The sequence below is a fragment of the Seriola lalandi genome, unplaced genomic scaffold (genome assembly GCF_002814215.2).
Source record: "Seriola lalandi dorsalis isolate HSWRI2012SDOR001 ecotype SW California unplaced genomic scaffold, Sedor1 jcf7180002054581, whole genome shotgun sequence".
Classification (NCBI taxonomy): Eukaryota; Metazoa; Chordata; class Actinopteri; order Carangiformes; family Carangidae; genus Seriola; species Seriola lalandi.
In genome coordinates, this window is record NW_019525134.1 from 4,330,867 (window position 1) to 4,346,565 (window position 15,699).

The 15,699-nt window shown below is 39.7% G+C and overlaps 2 protein-coding genes across 2 annotated transcripts in view; both read left to right on the forward strand.

The window, feature by feature from the left end:
• pebp4 (phosphatidylethanolamine binding protein 4) overlaps positions 1–2,203 on the forward strand; it is a 50,654-nt gene extending 48,451 nt beyond the window's left edge. The window contains exon 7 of the mRNA XM_023418180.2: positions 706–2,203. Coding sequence (XP_023273948.1) covers positions 706–797 — 92 coding nt within the window. The 3' untranslated portion in view covers positions 798–2,203. The remainder of the gene's footprint in view (positions 1–705) is intronic.
• A 4,210-nt stretch (positions 2,204–6,413) lies between these two features.
• On the forward strand, positions 6,414–12,491 carry egr3 (early growth response 3). Its single transcript, XM_023418142.2, has 2 exons — positions 6,414–6,928; positions 9,663–12,491. Exons 1-2 carry the CDS (start codon positions 6,775–6,777, stop codon positions 10,739–10,741), a joined length of 1,233 nt encoding a protein of 410 aa, XP_023273910.1. The 5' UTR covers positions 6,414–6,774; the 3' UTR covers positions 10,742–12,491.
• Positions 12,492–15,699: the final 3,208 nt, after the last annotated feature.

Sequence of the window (15,699 nt, forward strand, 5' to 3'; positions counted from 1 at the left end):
GAGCAGCTGTTAATGTAATTACTCCACATACGGAAATACCAGAATATCAGTGATTCCCTGGATTACGGAGCAAGGCATTGTCTTATGTACACCCAAACATGTGAGGACGCAAGTTTAAAGCCTGCAGGATTTTGTTGCCTTGGAATGATAATTGTGAATTTGTTTTTGTTTTTTTTTTTGTTTTTTTGTAAAGGGAGGGGAAGCTGCAGGGAATCAGCGGTTGTCAAAATCTAAGAAGTGATATTGTCATACCAGCCGGATGGCCGTCTGGTGTTTGTTTAAAAGGGGAGGGAAGAAAAAAAAAAAAACGTCCAGGCGATTGAATCATATCTTCTTGCCAATACGTCCTTGTGTTCCCACCTCCATCATTACAGCAACATGTTTTATTTTCAGCAGTGCTGTTCTCAGTGACTCACATCCCAGAGCCATGTGCTGCTCAGTTAGGCCTCAGATCCCTTAAACATGGACCGAGCGGTCATGAGAAATGCTCTAGCAATGCACCAGAGCCTGAACTTAGACTGTACTAAGTTTATGTAAGATATTGTTAGAATAAAAACATGTTGTCTAATAAACTTGTGAGGTTTAACTGTTTTAAGTTATACAATCTTGTGTCAGACTGAAAAGAAACCTGGATTTTAAGTAAATATGTGTAAATATGTGTAAATACTAATAAATATCTGTCTATGTGTCATCCTGCTCCCACAGGTAAATGGGATCTTCAGGACTTCATCACAAGGTTTGATTTGGGAGAGCCAGTGGCCACTTTGCAGTTTCTCACCCAAAACTACAAAGACTGAAGGATGGTCAGACACCTGAAAGAAAATGGGGAGGAAGAATCTGTTCGTACAATTATATAAAATAATGTTTCCCTACTTTTCCTGAATTGAACAGCATCATTTCTTCAAAGCTTGCAACAGGTCAGCCCTCTTTGCATTTATCTTATCACTGAGTTAGAAAGAGACTTCCTCTGTTCCTCTGTAGCACCAGCTGCTAGGTTTTGATGTTGCCCTGTATCTCTGTCTTGTGGTCTGGAGCGAAGGATTTGGGAGATTTTTGACCACACTGGGGATTTCTTATTAGTTTCCGAACACTGTCGACAAGAGAAGGAAGACGGCCTGATATCACAATTCAGTGTGGAAAGAGTTGATTCTAATTCAGGGGCGGAAACACGTCAGGGCCAAAAAAAGGAAGTGGGAGGTGAAACCGAGACCGCAACACAGCCGGATGCTGCAGTGGAACTTGAACCAAAATACTCTACAGAGTGACAGGACAGGGGGAGGGGCTGCAGGGAACTTACTGTTTGTGTAATTGTTTATCATATTTCCATTGACCACTGTCACCTCATCTGGAAACAATGAGCTACTTTCGGGTCCTTTATTGATTTTTCTGAAGTAAAAACGGCTCTATCTAAATGCTGAAGTGTCCTTGAATGAAACTTTGGAACACTGAACCCATTTTGAACTTTGGACAGTTGCATAAGTGGCCCACCTGGTAGGTCTGTAGAGGATGGTGTGAAAACTTAAACTTTTCAACCCTTTCACGAGGAGATACTTTTCAGACTTCACGGGTCTTTGTAGAGGGTGGGTCAGAGTACCCCCCATGAGGAATATTGGTTTCTAACCAGCAACTCTCCTCTGGGAGGGGTTTGTATCAATACCCCAGATGTCTGAAAAAGGCTGGATTTACATCAGGGACTTTGATGTTCCGATGATCAATCTTTAGTTGGTGGTTTCATTGACCCTAATTTGGTGTCTCATCAGTGGGCTAGGCAGGAGTAGGTAATGGAGGTTTTTGTTCCTTTGGTGGTTAAGCCAGCCTTGGTAAACCCCTATGTGCCCCCTCCGTGAACTCTGGGAGATCATTGATCAAATTGCCCTGCATCTGCTTTGTTTGCCTCCCCGACTTAGCAGTCAAAGCAGCCAGGTCCACAAACAAACAACCAAAACAATGCACATATGCTCAGAGTTAGTAAGAGAGTCCATTGCTTTTGAACAAATGTTAAGTATCCCTCACTTGGAATATCGCTCTTGACCTTGATTTACCCATCTTATTTGACTTATGAAATCACAGTTTTTAACAATTGGCAAGTGGAGTATAATTCCACACTCATTGTGAAGCATGCCAAGTGGGAGAGCATTCTTCCAAAAACCACCTACTTGAATCCATCAGTACACCATTAAAAGCCAAGATTTGTACTTCCAAATACACTGTGCATTTTTTTCTCCTTTATATCTTGGAGATATCCTGCCAAAACAGCTGGGTTTTGCCACTCAGCCTCCTTGAATGTGTTTATTTTTACTCCAAATATCAGGAGAGTTGAAATATTATGATTAAGAACAACTGACAGCTGTAGTTCAACGGTGCACAGTATATTGCCTTCTGTGAAAAAAATAACTTCTCACATCCCCTGATGATATGGGAAAGGCATTTAATATTTTCTTAATTTATTCAAACTTACATTAATTAAAAGGAATTTGTATAATCAATTCAGTTGCCTAACCGGCACTAAGTGATCTAATATGCATGATGACTTGAGTCTCCATTCTTCTTTTCTCTCTTTAGCTTAAGAAGTGCAGGAGATTCATTTCACTGGAGAATTTCTGCAGTGCATCACTCGCTGTGAGCAGTGGCGAAATGGATTTGAGTGTGACATCTGTTCAATGCATGTCAACAGTATGGTCCGCTGACCACTTTGCACATTTTTATTTACTGGGCGTTTGACCTCAACAGACTGGTATTGTTCTGCAAGACTGACTGCAAAGATTCAGTGTAGTTCACTCCAACTGGAGATTTGAGTCCTGCCTGTGAAGAAAATTCACATGAATACCCAGGTTTTTGGCTGTACTGAATACTCGTCTACACTCACCAACAAGGAATGCAGAATTTTAAAATGCACCTTTTGACCTCTAAAGATTTCTGCTGAGGTGTCTGCACTGGCCTTGTGTTTTCAATGTTTTTATCGCTCCTATTAACTGTGAAAACTAAAACTCTGTATATATACACAGATGGATAGCAGACTGATAATAGCTCAATGATGTTCAACTGGAACTAGGAATAGGAAATAGGAAACTCTATAAACATACCTTTACAAATGATATGATGATGAAAATGAATCAAAAAGCTTCTGCACATTTTTTTATTATCTGCTCCTCACAAAACGCACAATGTGTGAACAGATTTTTATTTTATAGTCAGGCATGTTGTCACAGCCTTCCCCTTACTTTTACTTCATTTCAACCACATATTGTCCACTGAGTAAAGTTGAAATTTGATGCTGCTCCTCGTCACTAAAAGGCTTTTAGTCTTTAAAAAAGCAATAGATTGGAAATATGAAGTCTTCATCTGACAGCAGTACTCGGGCAGTGGTAACAGCAGATTGGATTCCAGTATTAGAATATATTTCTAATGTCTTGCTGTAAGCACTGGAAGCTACACAATCATAATAACAACAGAAAAAGTGATGTAAAATAATGGATGTAAAGTTACTGTTGGTATAATTAGGAACACGTTATCTTTATAGCTCTTTAACTAACAGCAAGGAACAACAACAATTTTAGCCTTCCCCATGAAGCTTGGAAAAAACAAAACTAATTTGACTATACATCCACAGTGCCTGGGCAGTTTTCCACGGTGCTTTAAAATGAGCTGATGCTTCCATGGAATCCCCATATGCAAAGGAGCCGGGACACTGCAGTCAAAGAGCTCTATCGCCGCAAGCCATCAACAAACACTGCAGGCCTGCCCCATGTGACCCAGTTCACAGTCGAGGAAATAAGCCTGCAACAGGTAGGTGTTCCAGATGGGCTGGCCAACTTTCCAACCACAGAGCCACACAAACGCTTCCCCCGAGCAGAGACACTATAGTACAGTCAGTCCTCAGCCTGTCCTGAGGGGATCCTCTCATTGGTTTGGAGCCATAATCACGACAGTTGAGGCAGCATTTTCCACGGATCTCCCACTGCATTGATCAACCTGTCCAACTTCATAGTGTGGACAAAATAACAGGAACAACAGACAATATAATACAATTTGATGCAATAATCCTGAAATAAATACCTTCTTTTTTTAAGCTTCTAATATTCATTATGTTTAAACTGTAATTTACGAGGGCATAGGTCATGGCATTGTTTTGCATTATATCGTACTGTCAGGCGTTCCTGTTATCTAGTTTGGATTTAGCACACACAATCAATGCAGAAAAATAAGGTATGTGCCATAAGCAGACTGGTTTCAGAGGATATTTCACCATTTAACAGTGGAATATTAATTTGTTTCTGAAGCAGTTTGCGTGACAGAACTTTTAATACTCTGACCATAACAGTTGTGTCCCTTCTAAATTATGTTTTGTCTCTTTACATGAATTTATGTTGTAAATACATATATGTAGCACAACATTAAGAGCCTCTTATAAAACACATACATTAAACTGAATTTTAGACAGATTTGAAAGTCACTGTGTAACAAGCTACTGTATACACAGGGACAAAAATATTCACATACATATAAAATCACTGAATCAGTGTTTGGATAAGGCCCAGTATTAGCTGTACATACAGCATGCAGATAGACACCGTGCAACTTTTAGCCTCAACTCTGACAATACAAACACAAGACATGACAATTTTAACTTGTGTTGCCTTTTGACCTACACTAATGTGCAAAAAATGATGCAGAGAACAGGCTAAAGGAGTGAGTCAGTATGAGGCAGAGGATGAATTCAACATAAAAAATCTATCTTTGGTCAGACAAAAGAGATGTTGTTCAACTTTGAATCAAGTCCATCAGGAACATTGTTGTCTATTTCTCTGATTCAAGAGACAAGACTGGGAGAAAGGCACCCTGAGAGGACTCTGCTCTGCCCGCTGGTATGACTGCTACTCTTAAAACACACACAGACATACACACAGAGGACTTGCCTGTGGTAATGAGACACACAAGATCACTGGCTGCTCTGTTTGTCTAAGCCCCCTAAACACCGAGCATGATTCAGACTAATTCTCCCACACACTCTGTTTACACTTCTGGTTCATTGAGGTACTATTAATTTCTCAGGTCTGAATATTCAGGCACTGACATTTCATTCAGTATTTTCTGTGGATTTTGCAAAAGCCTGTGTTTTATATTGCCACAGCTTCGGCAGAAAATAGAAAATGTTCTTACCAAAACTAAGAAAAAGGAGTTCAGTGGGAGTGCAAAAGCTAATAAATATGATGTGATAGTGAAAGGCTTCATGTGAGATCAGTAAGTGACCCCAGAGGCTTTCAGTCTTTCTTGGATTTCTGTGTAATAAAACAAATAACAAGGCGTTTTATTTTTCAAATCGTTTTAAGGCAACCAGAGGTATTTTTTCACAAGTTGGTAAATTAGTGAAAAGAGAGCCATGACGCTTTGTCCACTGTCATCTCTTTAAACGTCTGTGGCTTCCGATCACTTTTCCACTACCACTTCACCCGGAACTCACATGTCCAAATAGAGACATGAAGGGGCGGGGCCGGACACTGCCTTATTTGGAGTTTCCACTTAAGCGATCAAGTTGAGTTCCAAGTCAAAGCAAGCCTCTGGATTTACTAAGCCCTTGCAATATTTACAAGCGATTAAGTCCGTCAATTAGTGTCTTTGTAAGACCGTATTGCTGCATGAAAAGGGGGGTTTGAACCGGTGTTCTGCAATATACAGGACATAAGGTGTGTGTGTGCGCGCGCGCGCGTGTGTGTCTGTCCATGTGTGTGTGTGTGTGTGTGTGTGTGTGTGTGTGTGTGTGTGTGTGTGTGTGTGTGTGTGTGTGTGTGTTCACCAAGAGCCAAGAACAAAATCAAAGCACTTGGGCTGCAAATTCATTTTTCTATCTGAGCTTCTTTGGAAAAAAGAAGCTTGAGTGTAAAGCCAAAAAATAAATATATTCCAATACCTAGTCAGTAATGGTGGACTATTAACAAACAGTATGTGGGCCTAACTTATGAAATAAAGTAGTCTGTTTTATGAGTAACACCCCCTGTAGCCACAACACACTCTCCTCACTCGCCCTCTCTCTCTCACACACACACACACACACACACACACACACACATACACACAGCCGCATAAAGAGCTTGCAATGTACCTGTTAGTCTATTAAAGACACCATAATGCCTGACAATAATAAAGATAACGTGCTGTTCAATCACTATAATGTTTTCCACAATGACAGAGAGAAAGGAGAACCCCCGGCTCATCCCGAAGAAGGACACAGCTGGAGGTGACATGTGGATTTTTGTAAACTTTGTAGCTACCTATCTGTCGGAGCCTTTTGCCTCCACAGTAGTTTCCACCGACTGACGCGCGGAGAGCCTGGTGCTGGGCGCTCTGTCCATATATGGTCATCTACGTCACGCAAATGTTCCATCCCCCTATTTAATACAGGCAGACTGGAGTCCCCTATCCAGCTCCAATAGAGCAAGTAGAGCCGCTCTTGTGCAACCAACACCACCACCTCCTCCATTGATTCACAGACTTCAAATGCCCCCACAAGCAGCCCATCAGCTTCCACAGTGATCAGATTAATAACAACAATAGCCTGTGATCACACAGGAGGAGATAACCGGCGCTGCTCGTCCTCCGCGGGATACTTGGATAGCTACAGCAACAGGATCCATCCCTGCTCCTCTCTGCTGTCTTTTTCACGTCTGATCTACACCTGTGTTTTCCACTTTGAGAACACCCGCTGTTTTTTTTTTGTGCAACTACTTGGATACCTGCGCGTTGTCCTTTATAAATGTCGGACTGAATATAACTGCTATGACAGGGAAACTAGCGGACAAGCTCCCTCTTACCATGAGCAGTTTAATAAACACGATCCCTGACAGTCTCTACCCAGAAGAGGACATCCCGACGTCTATGAATATTTTCACCAGTACGGAATCTATTAACCACTATTCACAAATGAACACAGGTAAGATTTTACTCTACTTTCGGTGTGTGTGTGTGTGTTTTGATTAAAGTGGTTCAAACTGCGTTGTGCGCGGAAGGCAACAGTTGTCTTGGGGCTTGGAGCACCTGTTTGCGCTCTGGCTGTTGCGCACAAAGGCAGATTCCCGTCCTGAATACTTTTTCGGGGTCAGGTGTAACACACCCCACTGTGAATTAGTTACACATTTGAAATAGGGAACTTTCAGTTCGGCCGTGAGATTTTTTTTTCCTATTTCTTTTTTCTTTTGTCCGTAGCCGAAATGTCAGGATTTCAAACACAATGCGAAAAGGGGCAACTGTAGGCTACTCGTTTCAAAACTTAAAAACAAAAACATGGGCATAGGATATTGTATTTAAGCAAACCTGCTGTATTTATAGTGATTCTGATTCTCCAAAGCTGAGGCGTATTTGAGGAAATGTCTGTGATGTGACTGGTTGTGGAAAAAGGCTGTTTTACGCACTGATCATTAAAACGCAAACGGCCAGTGATTTAAACTGAAATATGAGGAAATGTGTCTAATTAAAGGGGTTCAACTACTAATGTAATTTATTAATCTAACATCTATCGCAATGACGGCTCAACTTCTTTATACAATGACTTTCATTCACAACTCTATTAACATGTCACAGATTGGATTTTTGTAGGCGTGTGTAGCTGTTTTTTTTTCCTATATGAAACATGCTTAGACGCCAGGCCGGTGAACCATCTTATATTGAGTAAAAAGCGAGGCCGGAGGTATTGATAGATTTATTGCTTAGTCCAGAACATGTATTTCTGATGAATTCAGACGCCATCATGAAGCTGACTTGTTGGTTCGGCTCAGTGTTGTAGATTGGCATTAAATCAATCACTAATTGTCCAGACTCACCTTCAGAGGTGATGGGTCAAAGCTTCTCGAAAAACTCTAAATCTTTAGTTTCCTGATGTGGCTGAGAAGATCAGCACGTGATGCAGTGAACAAAGATTCACGTTCACCTTGTTGAGCTTTGTTCAGTTTTTATGTTTCAGTTTTTTTTTTGTTCACAAATTAAAACAACACCTGGGTTTGAATTAAAACCCGAAATATTCCCCCTGATTTAGCGAAGAAGTGTGCGTTTAAATGATCTCAGCGCCAGCTCTTAATAAAATAAACAGTATAGGCTATAATTATTTTTACCTATACGTATATATAGAGTCTCGATTAATTAAATATAAGCGACTATTAAGTTTATGACATTCATGTGTTATATTTCATTTTTCTATAAACATGGCAATTAAATGTATATTATGTGAGCTCTGACAGGAGATATTTAAACAAACGGGATGAATATGGGGAAAAAAAAGATGCTGCAGAGTACAACTGTGTGTTGCTGTTTTAATTATATCTGCTCTAGGTGAATTTCACATTAAAAACAGAATATATATATATATATACATACAATTTTTTCTGCACATATGCTTTTTTTGGAAATTATCACTGATATATTTTTGTTAAAAGTACCATGCTGTGATTTAACAGGTGGAGCAGGTGTGTGCTGGTCTCCTCAGTACTGAAGTATAAGAAAAGAGTGATGACTTTATTTCAGGCCCCTCATTCTGTTTAAATATCACACTACTCAGATGACCTCCAAAAGACTAAAGATTCAGACTAAAATGCATTCATGTCAGCTCTGACTTCTTTTCTTCATGTCATACACATAAACAAAATTATGTCATTGTGAATCATTGCTTGTGTGTTGAACAGTATTGTGCCATATACATAATTTTGGTTTTGTTTGTTTCATTATAATTTGCCTTTAACCAAATTCCAGCAGGCTGTAATTAGTGGGAGTGAATATATAAGCACCTTTGTGTATGAATTCCTGCAAATGAAAAGTGATGTCTATTTTAACTTATGTAAGAATTCTTATCAAATGTCTCACATTTAACCTTCAAAGCATGATCAGCACATAAATGTATCTCCGTTAAACACATCTGCACTTGATGCTTTTTATGGCGTCTTTGGAATAAGTTATAAGTGTGTGTGTGTGTGTGTGTGTGTGTGTGTGTGTGTGTGTGTGCGTGCGTGCGTGCGTGCATGTGTGTGTGTTTGGTGAGAAATGTAGGATCCTGTAGAAGTAAAATATCAGGTAAATTTGTTAAGCTAACTAAAGCAGAGATTGGATTGACACTTAAATTTTTCCCCCCGTTATTTGCAGATGTTCTTTGCTGCAAATGTGTTTTGAATCCTTGAGCATGATAGATGTGGCGTCTGCCTTATAATCCTCCCCGCTGTAAAGAAATCAGATCTTGCCATTCAGTTTGGCTGTACTCCTGAGGGACACAATGACTGGATCAAAGGGGGTGTTTAGGTCTTGATTTATGAGAGCTTGTGGGATCTGAGAGAGAGAGAGAGACACCACTGTCTCAGATGCAGCAGTCACTCACTTAACTTACAGGTCTGACAGCGCTCACATTTCTTTATGAACTGTGTTGGACTTCTTGTATTTTTGATCTCTTGTTGGCACACTATTGACAGAAATATGCAAAAGAGCTGAATTTCGGACAAACCCAGGACTGTCACTGCAACTTCACATAGGTTGACTAAGTGAATTTTCTAGACTTTTTTTTCATTACTTGTGCCACATGATCACTTTTACAGGCTTTTCTTCTCAACTGATTGCATTTCATATTCATGTTTGAACAACCATGTGGATGATTTGTTCATGATATCTGTTTTTTTATTTGCTTTATGTAGATAATATCATGGATCTGGGCATGGGAAGCGAGAAAGCAACCGCAGAGATTCAGTATGGATCCAGCTTCCAGTCCAACCGCAGCGGGCAGACTGTCACCTATCTGGGGAAGTTTGCCTTTGACACTCCTCCGTCAGGTGGCATTGGTGGCTCTGGCTGGTGCTCTGATAACAATATCATAAGTCTCGTCAGCGCAGGGATCCTGGGTGTTTCTCCATCACCCGGCACGGTAACAACGCAGACATCATCCTCCGCAGCCAGCATGGGCGGACAGACGTCAGATATGGAACAGGTATATGGTCCACCACTGCCTGCCTATTCCACATGCAGTGACCTGTACCAGGATCAGGTCTCCTTCCACCACAGCCCTGCCACCAGCACAGCTCTAGCCTACCCTGGCAATGACTATCACTCCACATCCAAAGCCTCCATGGATGGCAGCCTTTTCTCCATGATCCCTGACTACAACCTTTTCCATCATCAAGGGGAAGTTGGTGTGATGGAGCACAAGCCCTTCCAGACCATGGACCCTATCCGAGTCAACCCTCCACCCATCACACCCCTGGAGACCATCAGAGCGTTCAAAGACAAGCAGCAAATTCACCCAGGTTTCATCGGCGGGCAGCAGCACCCTCCTCAGCACCACCCACCACCACAGACTCTCACCCTGAAACCCATCCGACCACGGAAGTACCCCAACCGTCCCAGCAAAACCCCTGTCCATGAACGGCCGCATGCCTGTCCGGCAGAGAACTGTGACAGGCGCTTCTCACGCTCAGACGAGCTCACACGTCACCTTCGCATCCACACAGGTCACAAACCCTTCCAGTGCCGAATATGCATGCGCTCCTTCAGCCGGAGTGACCACCTGACCACACACATCCGCACACACACGGGCGAGAAACCCTTCTCCTGTGAGTTCTGTGGACGCAAGTTTGCCAGAAGTGACGAGCGAAAGAGACACGCAAAGGTTCACCTGAAACAGAAGGACAAGAAGCCAGCTGACAAGAGCAGTGGGGCAGCTGGGAGCCACAGCTCGCCACCCAGCTCCTGTGGGGGTCCAACAGTGGGAACATCATGACCGTCACTACGTGCACTTGGACTGAACCCTCACCATGCCCCATAAAGAGACTTAGGAAGAAGGGATCACGTCCACTATGAGATAAATAGGTGACTTTTTTTTCCCTCTCTTTTACATCCCCTGCTCCTTTCGGTTGTAGTCCTTCTATTTTGAGATGGATGCCTTTAGTTTAATTAAGAGGGGAAAGGCTGCTACGCCCTTCTCTTTCAAGCAACTCAGAGCCTCAGCTACTGTAACACAGTGCCAACACAAAGAAGGGCACCTTGGCACATTCTGTCCTAAAGGCCACTGTGTATCTATATCTTTATCTATAGTTTTAGGGCGGATACACTTTTGTAAATTTTACTGAGAATTTCTAAATTGGACGGAAGCCAGAATCCATCATAAGGGTCGAAACACACACAATTATAATGGAGCTTAGCTAAAAGATGAGCTGTCTGGGATGTATGCATTAATTTTATTAGGCTGTTTAAAAGTGCAATTGGTTATATTTGTGTACTGTCATGGATACCTTATTAGTGGCACTTGACTGTCTTTCTGTTGTTTTTGTTGAGGTGTAGTGTTTTTTTTATTTTCTATTTGAATGTTGTTTTCTGAAAAAGAATGTGCCAAATGTAATGTGGTGATACAGCCAACCTGGTTCATATTATTGTGCCTGACATTTGCCAAACATAAAAGTGATATCAGCTTAGCACACACGTTGAGTTCAAGGAAAGATCAGATTCAAACACCGTATATCTTAGATTTAGATTTACCTGAACAGTTTGGTTAAATCTAGATAATGACTGAATGGGTCACACAAAGCAAACCAATGTCTTGTCCTGTTACCTGTACTTATAAAAGGAAACATGCCTGCAGCAATCAATGCCTTTGCCAATACTTATTTATTTGTAGTCACTGAGAGACACTGTGTATATTTGTTGCCTTTTTATATGGTGGCTTTTGTGGTGTTACCAGATATAATTTCTGTTGCTTTTTTTTTTTAAAAGCTCACCAATACTGTTCATTCTTTCAGTTTTCTTGAGTTCTGCAATTATATGCAATATATTCATGACATGTGTCACCAACCCATAAATCAAATTAACTAAGAGCACAGTTAGACAGACTGAACTACTTAAATAAATGACACTGGGTTGAAAACCAGGAGTATATGAAAGCAAAGATGAATAAGGAAAAAGATGAATGAGGCCCCATGTCTGTGCTTCACAGTGTAAAAAGACTCAACTACTTGTTTAAATCAACAAAAGATGAGCAACATATGGTAGGAGAAAATTTAAAATTTCCAAATCCATGTTTACATCTTTTCTAATACAGAGAGACTGAGACTGAGTTGTAAACTAAGGACTTGTTTTTGTACAGTACAAATATGTATGCAGGTAGCTATAGTAGAAGTTTCACTTTTGTACTCAAATGTCAAATGCACCATAACTCAGTATTAAATTGTGCATATATGTGCATGCCTTCATGCACACTATGTAAATACAAATGTCTGCATAAACAAGAACTTTCAATTGACTGAATGCTTGTGCGGAATGTGTAAAGCTTTTAGTAATGTAGTTATAATACAAATATTTTGTTGTCATAGGTCATTGCAAAAATTTTTGTAGCACTAAAATAGTGCCAAATATGGTGTGTTATCTTCCATTTAAAAAGAAAGAATAATAGCATTTGCACCATCTGTACGCTTTAAAGTGGTAACTGGTTTAAGGAAGCACTAATGTGTTCTCTGAATAAATTACAAGATTTTTTACATTTCGTGTATCTCCATTATAGTTGCAATCAATTATTTCAATTAACACATCTTCCCCATTGTATAGAAAACAACGGTTGTTCCTCAGTAGATGTTCTCAGAGACTAAGTGATTGAATCCTTTCTTAAGCAAAATACACTACAGGGCACCGCAAATATTTTTCACATGTGGCTCCTTACTGATCTTTGTGCTGACAGAAGGGAATGCCTCATTTATCATTCAATGAGGCACTATGTATAGGCTCATCTCTGCCATTGGCATCTCTTGGGTCTTAAGTGTATTATAATTATATTGACAACAATTTTGATAAAACTTTTCTTTCTCTCCAAAATGTTGTTTTGCTTTACCTCTATAAAACCAGAAAGTTTTGTTTTTCAAGACTGTCTTATGGTTTTGAGGAGAAAAAAGTAATAATCGGGATATTAACATTGCATTTTCATCTCGTACTCTTTTGGTCAAAAACTGATTAAAAATAAGAAAAATGAATGAACAAAACTAATAATATATTGAGGTATGTACTTCTGTCAAGGCTAGCACAAAACACAGATGGCAAAAATATTGTTAGGGACCACACCAAACTCATTTGCATTTATTCCATTACTGTTTAAGGAGCAATAGCCTTGTCAGTGTAGTCAAATAATTTCAGATTCTATTATAATCTTTAAAGTCTTTAAGCCTGCTTTTAAAAGAAACATTCTTCTCTCCATCTAGTTTGACAGAGAGTATTTATGGTTATTGGCTGTGCTCTCTGACTATTAAGAAGTGTATTGTGTACGCGAGTTAAAGAATTTATATAAATATTGTTATCTGCTGGGATAAAAATATTGTACCGGTCAGCAGACATGGCAATAAAGAGAATATCGACTGAAAAATGCAAAGGCCAAAAGAGAGGTTCAGAAAAGCAGTGCCACAGAGAACACAGTGCATACAGAAATGAGTTTCCAAGGCCATGCTTTCCCTTTCCTGTAACAACCAGTTTTCACTGCTGTGCTTCCTGGCAAGTGTCCACTTATTTTCCAATTAATTTGGCCTCAGAGAGTCTTTTCTCAACTCATCTACATGGTTAAATGAACAAACCTCCTAGCACTTTTACAGATAGTTTAAAAGTTCACACACCCTGCAATATCTAACTGTAAATCAATAGTTTTGTATAAGAAAAAATACATCATTTTATTGCATAGATGGTCATTGACAAATGAAACATTTCTGAGCTTATCCCAATAAAATGCAACTGAAATGAAAACCGTAACTTATCAAACACTTGAAATGTGAACTTTTTACATATTACATTACACAGCATTATTTCGGATCCCAGGTAATTACCTCTAAAACATTAGATTGGGATTAGCCAGGTTAAATCTTGCAATGAGTGGTGGCCTCTATCTTTAACGTCCTTAAGATGTGCATGGAGTCAGCACAAAATAATATTTGTAGTAGATGAGGTAATAAGAAAAACAAAATGTTTATCTTTATAATGTTTACCTAGAATAATTTGCTGTTAGACACTTATCATTATAAACTCGATCATTTTGACTTTATTTGACCAAAAATTATGCTCTTGTGTGCTCTAGATTTGACACTTTGCTGGTGAGAATGTTTTTTTTTTGTTAAATTATAGCAGGCTATGTAGAATGTGGCCTCCTTTAAGAGAAAACTGTGTTTATGTTGCTTTGTGTTAAGGATTGATGCAGAGTAAGGCGGAGACTACACCAAACTATTTCCACATCTAAATGAAGCCATGTAATTACAACTTTGCAAACTCAATATTTCATCAGTCATATCATCTGACTCTGTCACTTTTCTTCTGTGACATTTTTGTAATGGACGGATAGATTTTGTAAAATTTGTATGATCCCATTCCCTCAATATAGTTTGGTGGTTGAACAACAATACAGGATGTTCCTCTGAACAATAATCCTTCTGTTAAATGTATGAATGCTATAAATATATGTCAGTGACTTGTTAAACAAACTCAAAAAACACCCCCTCCTAATAATGCTTCTCAAAGAATTATTTATTTTTATGTTTTTTATGTTTTACTGTCCAAAAGTGGGCAGCTGAACGCTCTGAAATTGGAATTTGCCTCATCCTCGTTCTCTGCTCCATGTTGGATCTGAGCCAACATCAGCAGCCATCTTTGTGCCAAACTGGGTTGCAGGGTTGGCTGATCAAAAACAATACGTGATGAGAACTCCACAGGAGCAACAAATCATAAATGTGACCTCAGTCTGCTTGCAGTTGAAGGCAGCCTTGTGCTAATGTTTGTGTTTAACTGTTTAATTTAATCTCCGTGAAGTTGGCCTTGGGCAAGGCAATAGGCTCGGGCTCACTCATGACACAATTAATAATTACAGGATTTCAAAAAAAAAGAAAAAAGAAAAAAAAAGAACAACTCACGTTTGAAGAGATTTCAATAATGTGTAGATATTATAGGCTACTCATGTCATCTTATGGACTACAGTGTGGCTTCAGGGATTTTGTGGTCTTCAACAGTGACACTATGGTGTTCAGATGGAGTCAATACTCACTGTTTTCTGTTGTGTTGTGTTTCCTTTTCATTACAGTATATCCTCATGTTTGCATGTGCACGGAAATGTTCCGAAGTGCTACCCTCAGATGCTGTCGGTGGTGCTCATTTCTTTATTATGCATGAAAATAAAAGTCACATTGGGTGAAATGGGATAAATCTAACAACTCAAGACAGACAATTGGAAACACACACTGGGATAACTGTTCTGTTGGCTTTTTTTTCATTTTTTATTTTTATTTTTTTAAGAAAACAAGGGGTCTTGTTTAAAATGTTGTGGATGTCTTTAGCCTATTTCATGTTTTTATTACCTTATAATAAGGTCCTTTTATGATGAGCTGATTATTGAAATGAATTTTACTATATCCTTGTGATGGGGAGATGTACTCCCCTGTTTACTTGGCACTTCAGTTTGTTGTAATGCAATTGTTTTGTTATTTCTATGTAAGTACTTGAATAAAGAAAAATATCACTTGCCTTCAGTTTACTTGGGTGCCCGCGTGCACGCGCTCGATCGCACGCCCGTGCGCGTACCCAACACAAACACACAGGCAAAATGAAACTAATAAACATTATTTACGAACGTTTTAGGAAAACGTTTCACACGTGAGCATTCACCGTCTGATATTATTATATTAGCACATGATAGTAACTATTCGCTCTGCTCGTTTCTGATAAAGA

What these genes read in the sequence shown, in the direction of transcription:
- egr3 (XM_023418142.2), top strand. Translation starts at nt 6,775, where the DNA reads ATGACAGGGAAACTAGCGGACAAGCTCCCTCTTACCATGAGCAGTTTA. An exon ending in CTATTCACAAATGAACACAG is followed by an intron (nt 6,929 to 9,662) that starts GTAAGATTTTAC and finishes TGCTTTATGTAG; the next exon opens with ATAATATCATGGATCTGGGC.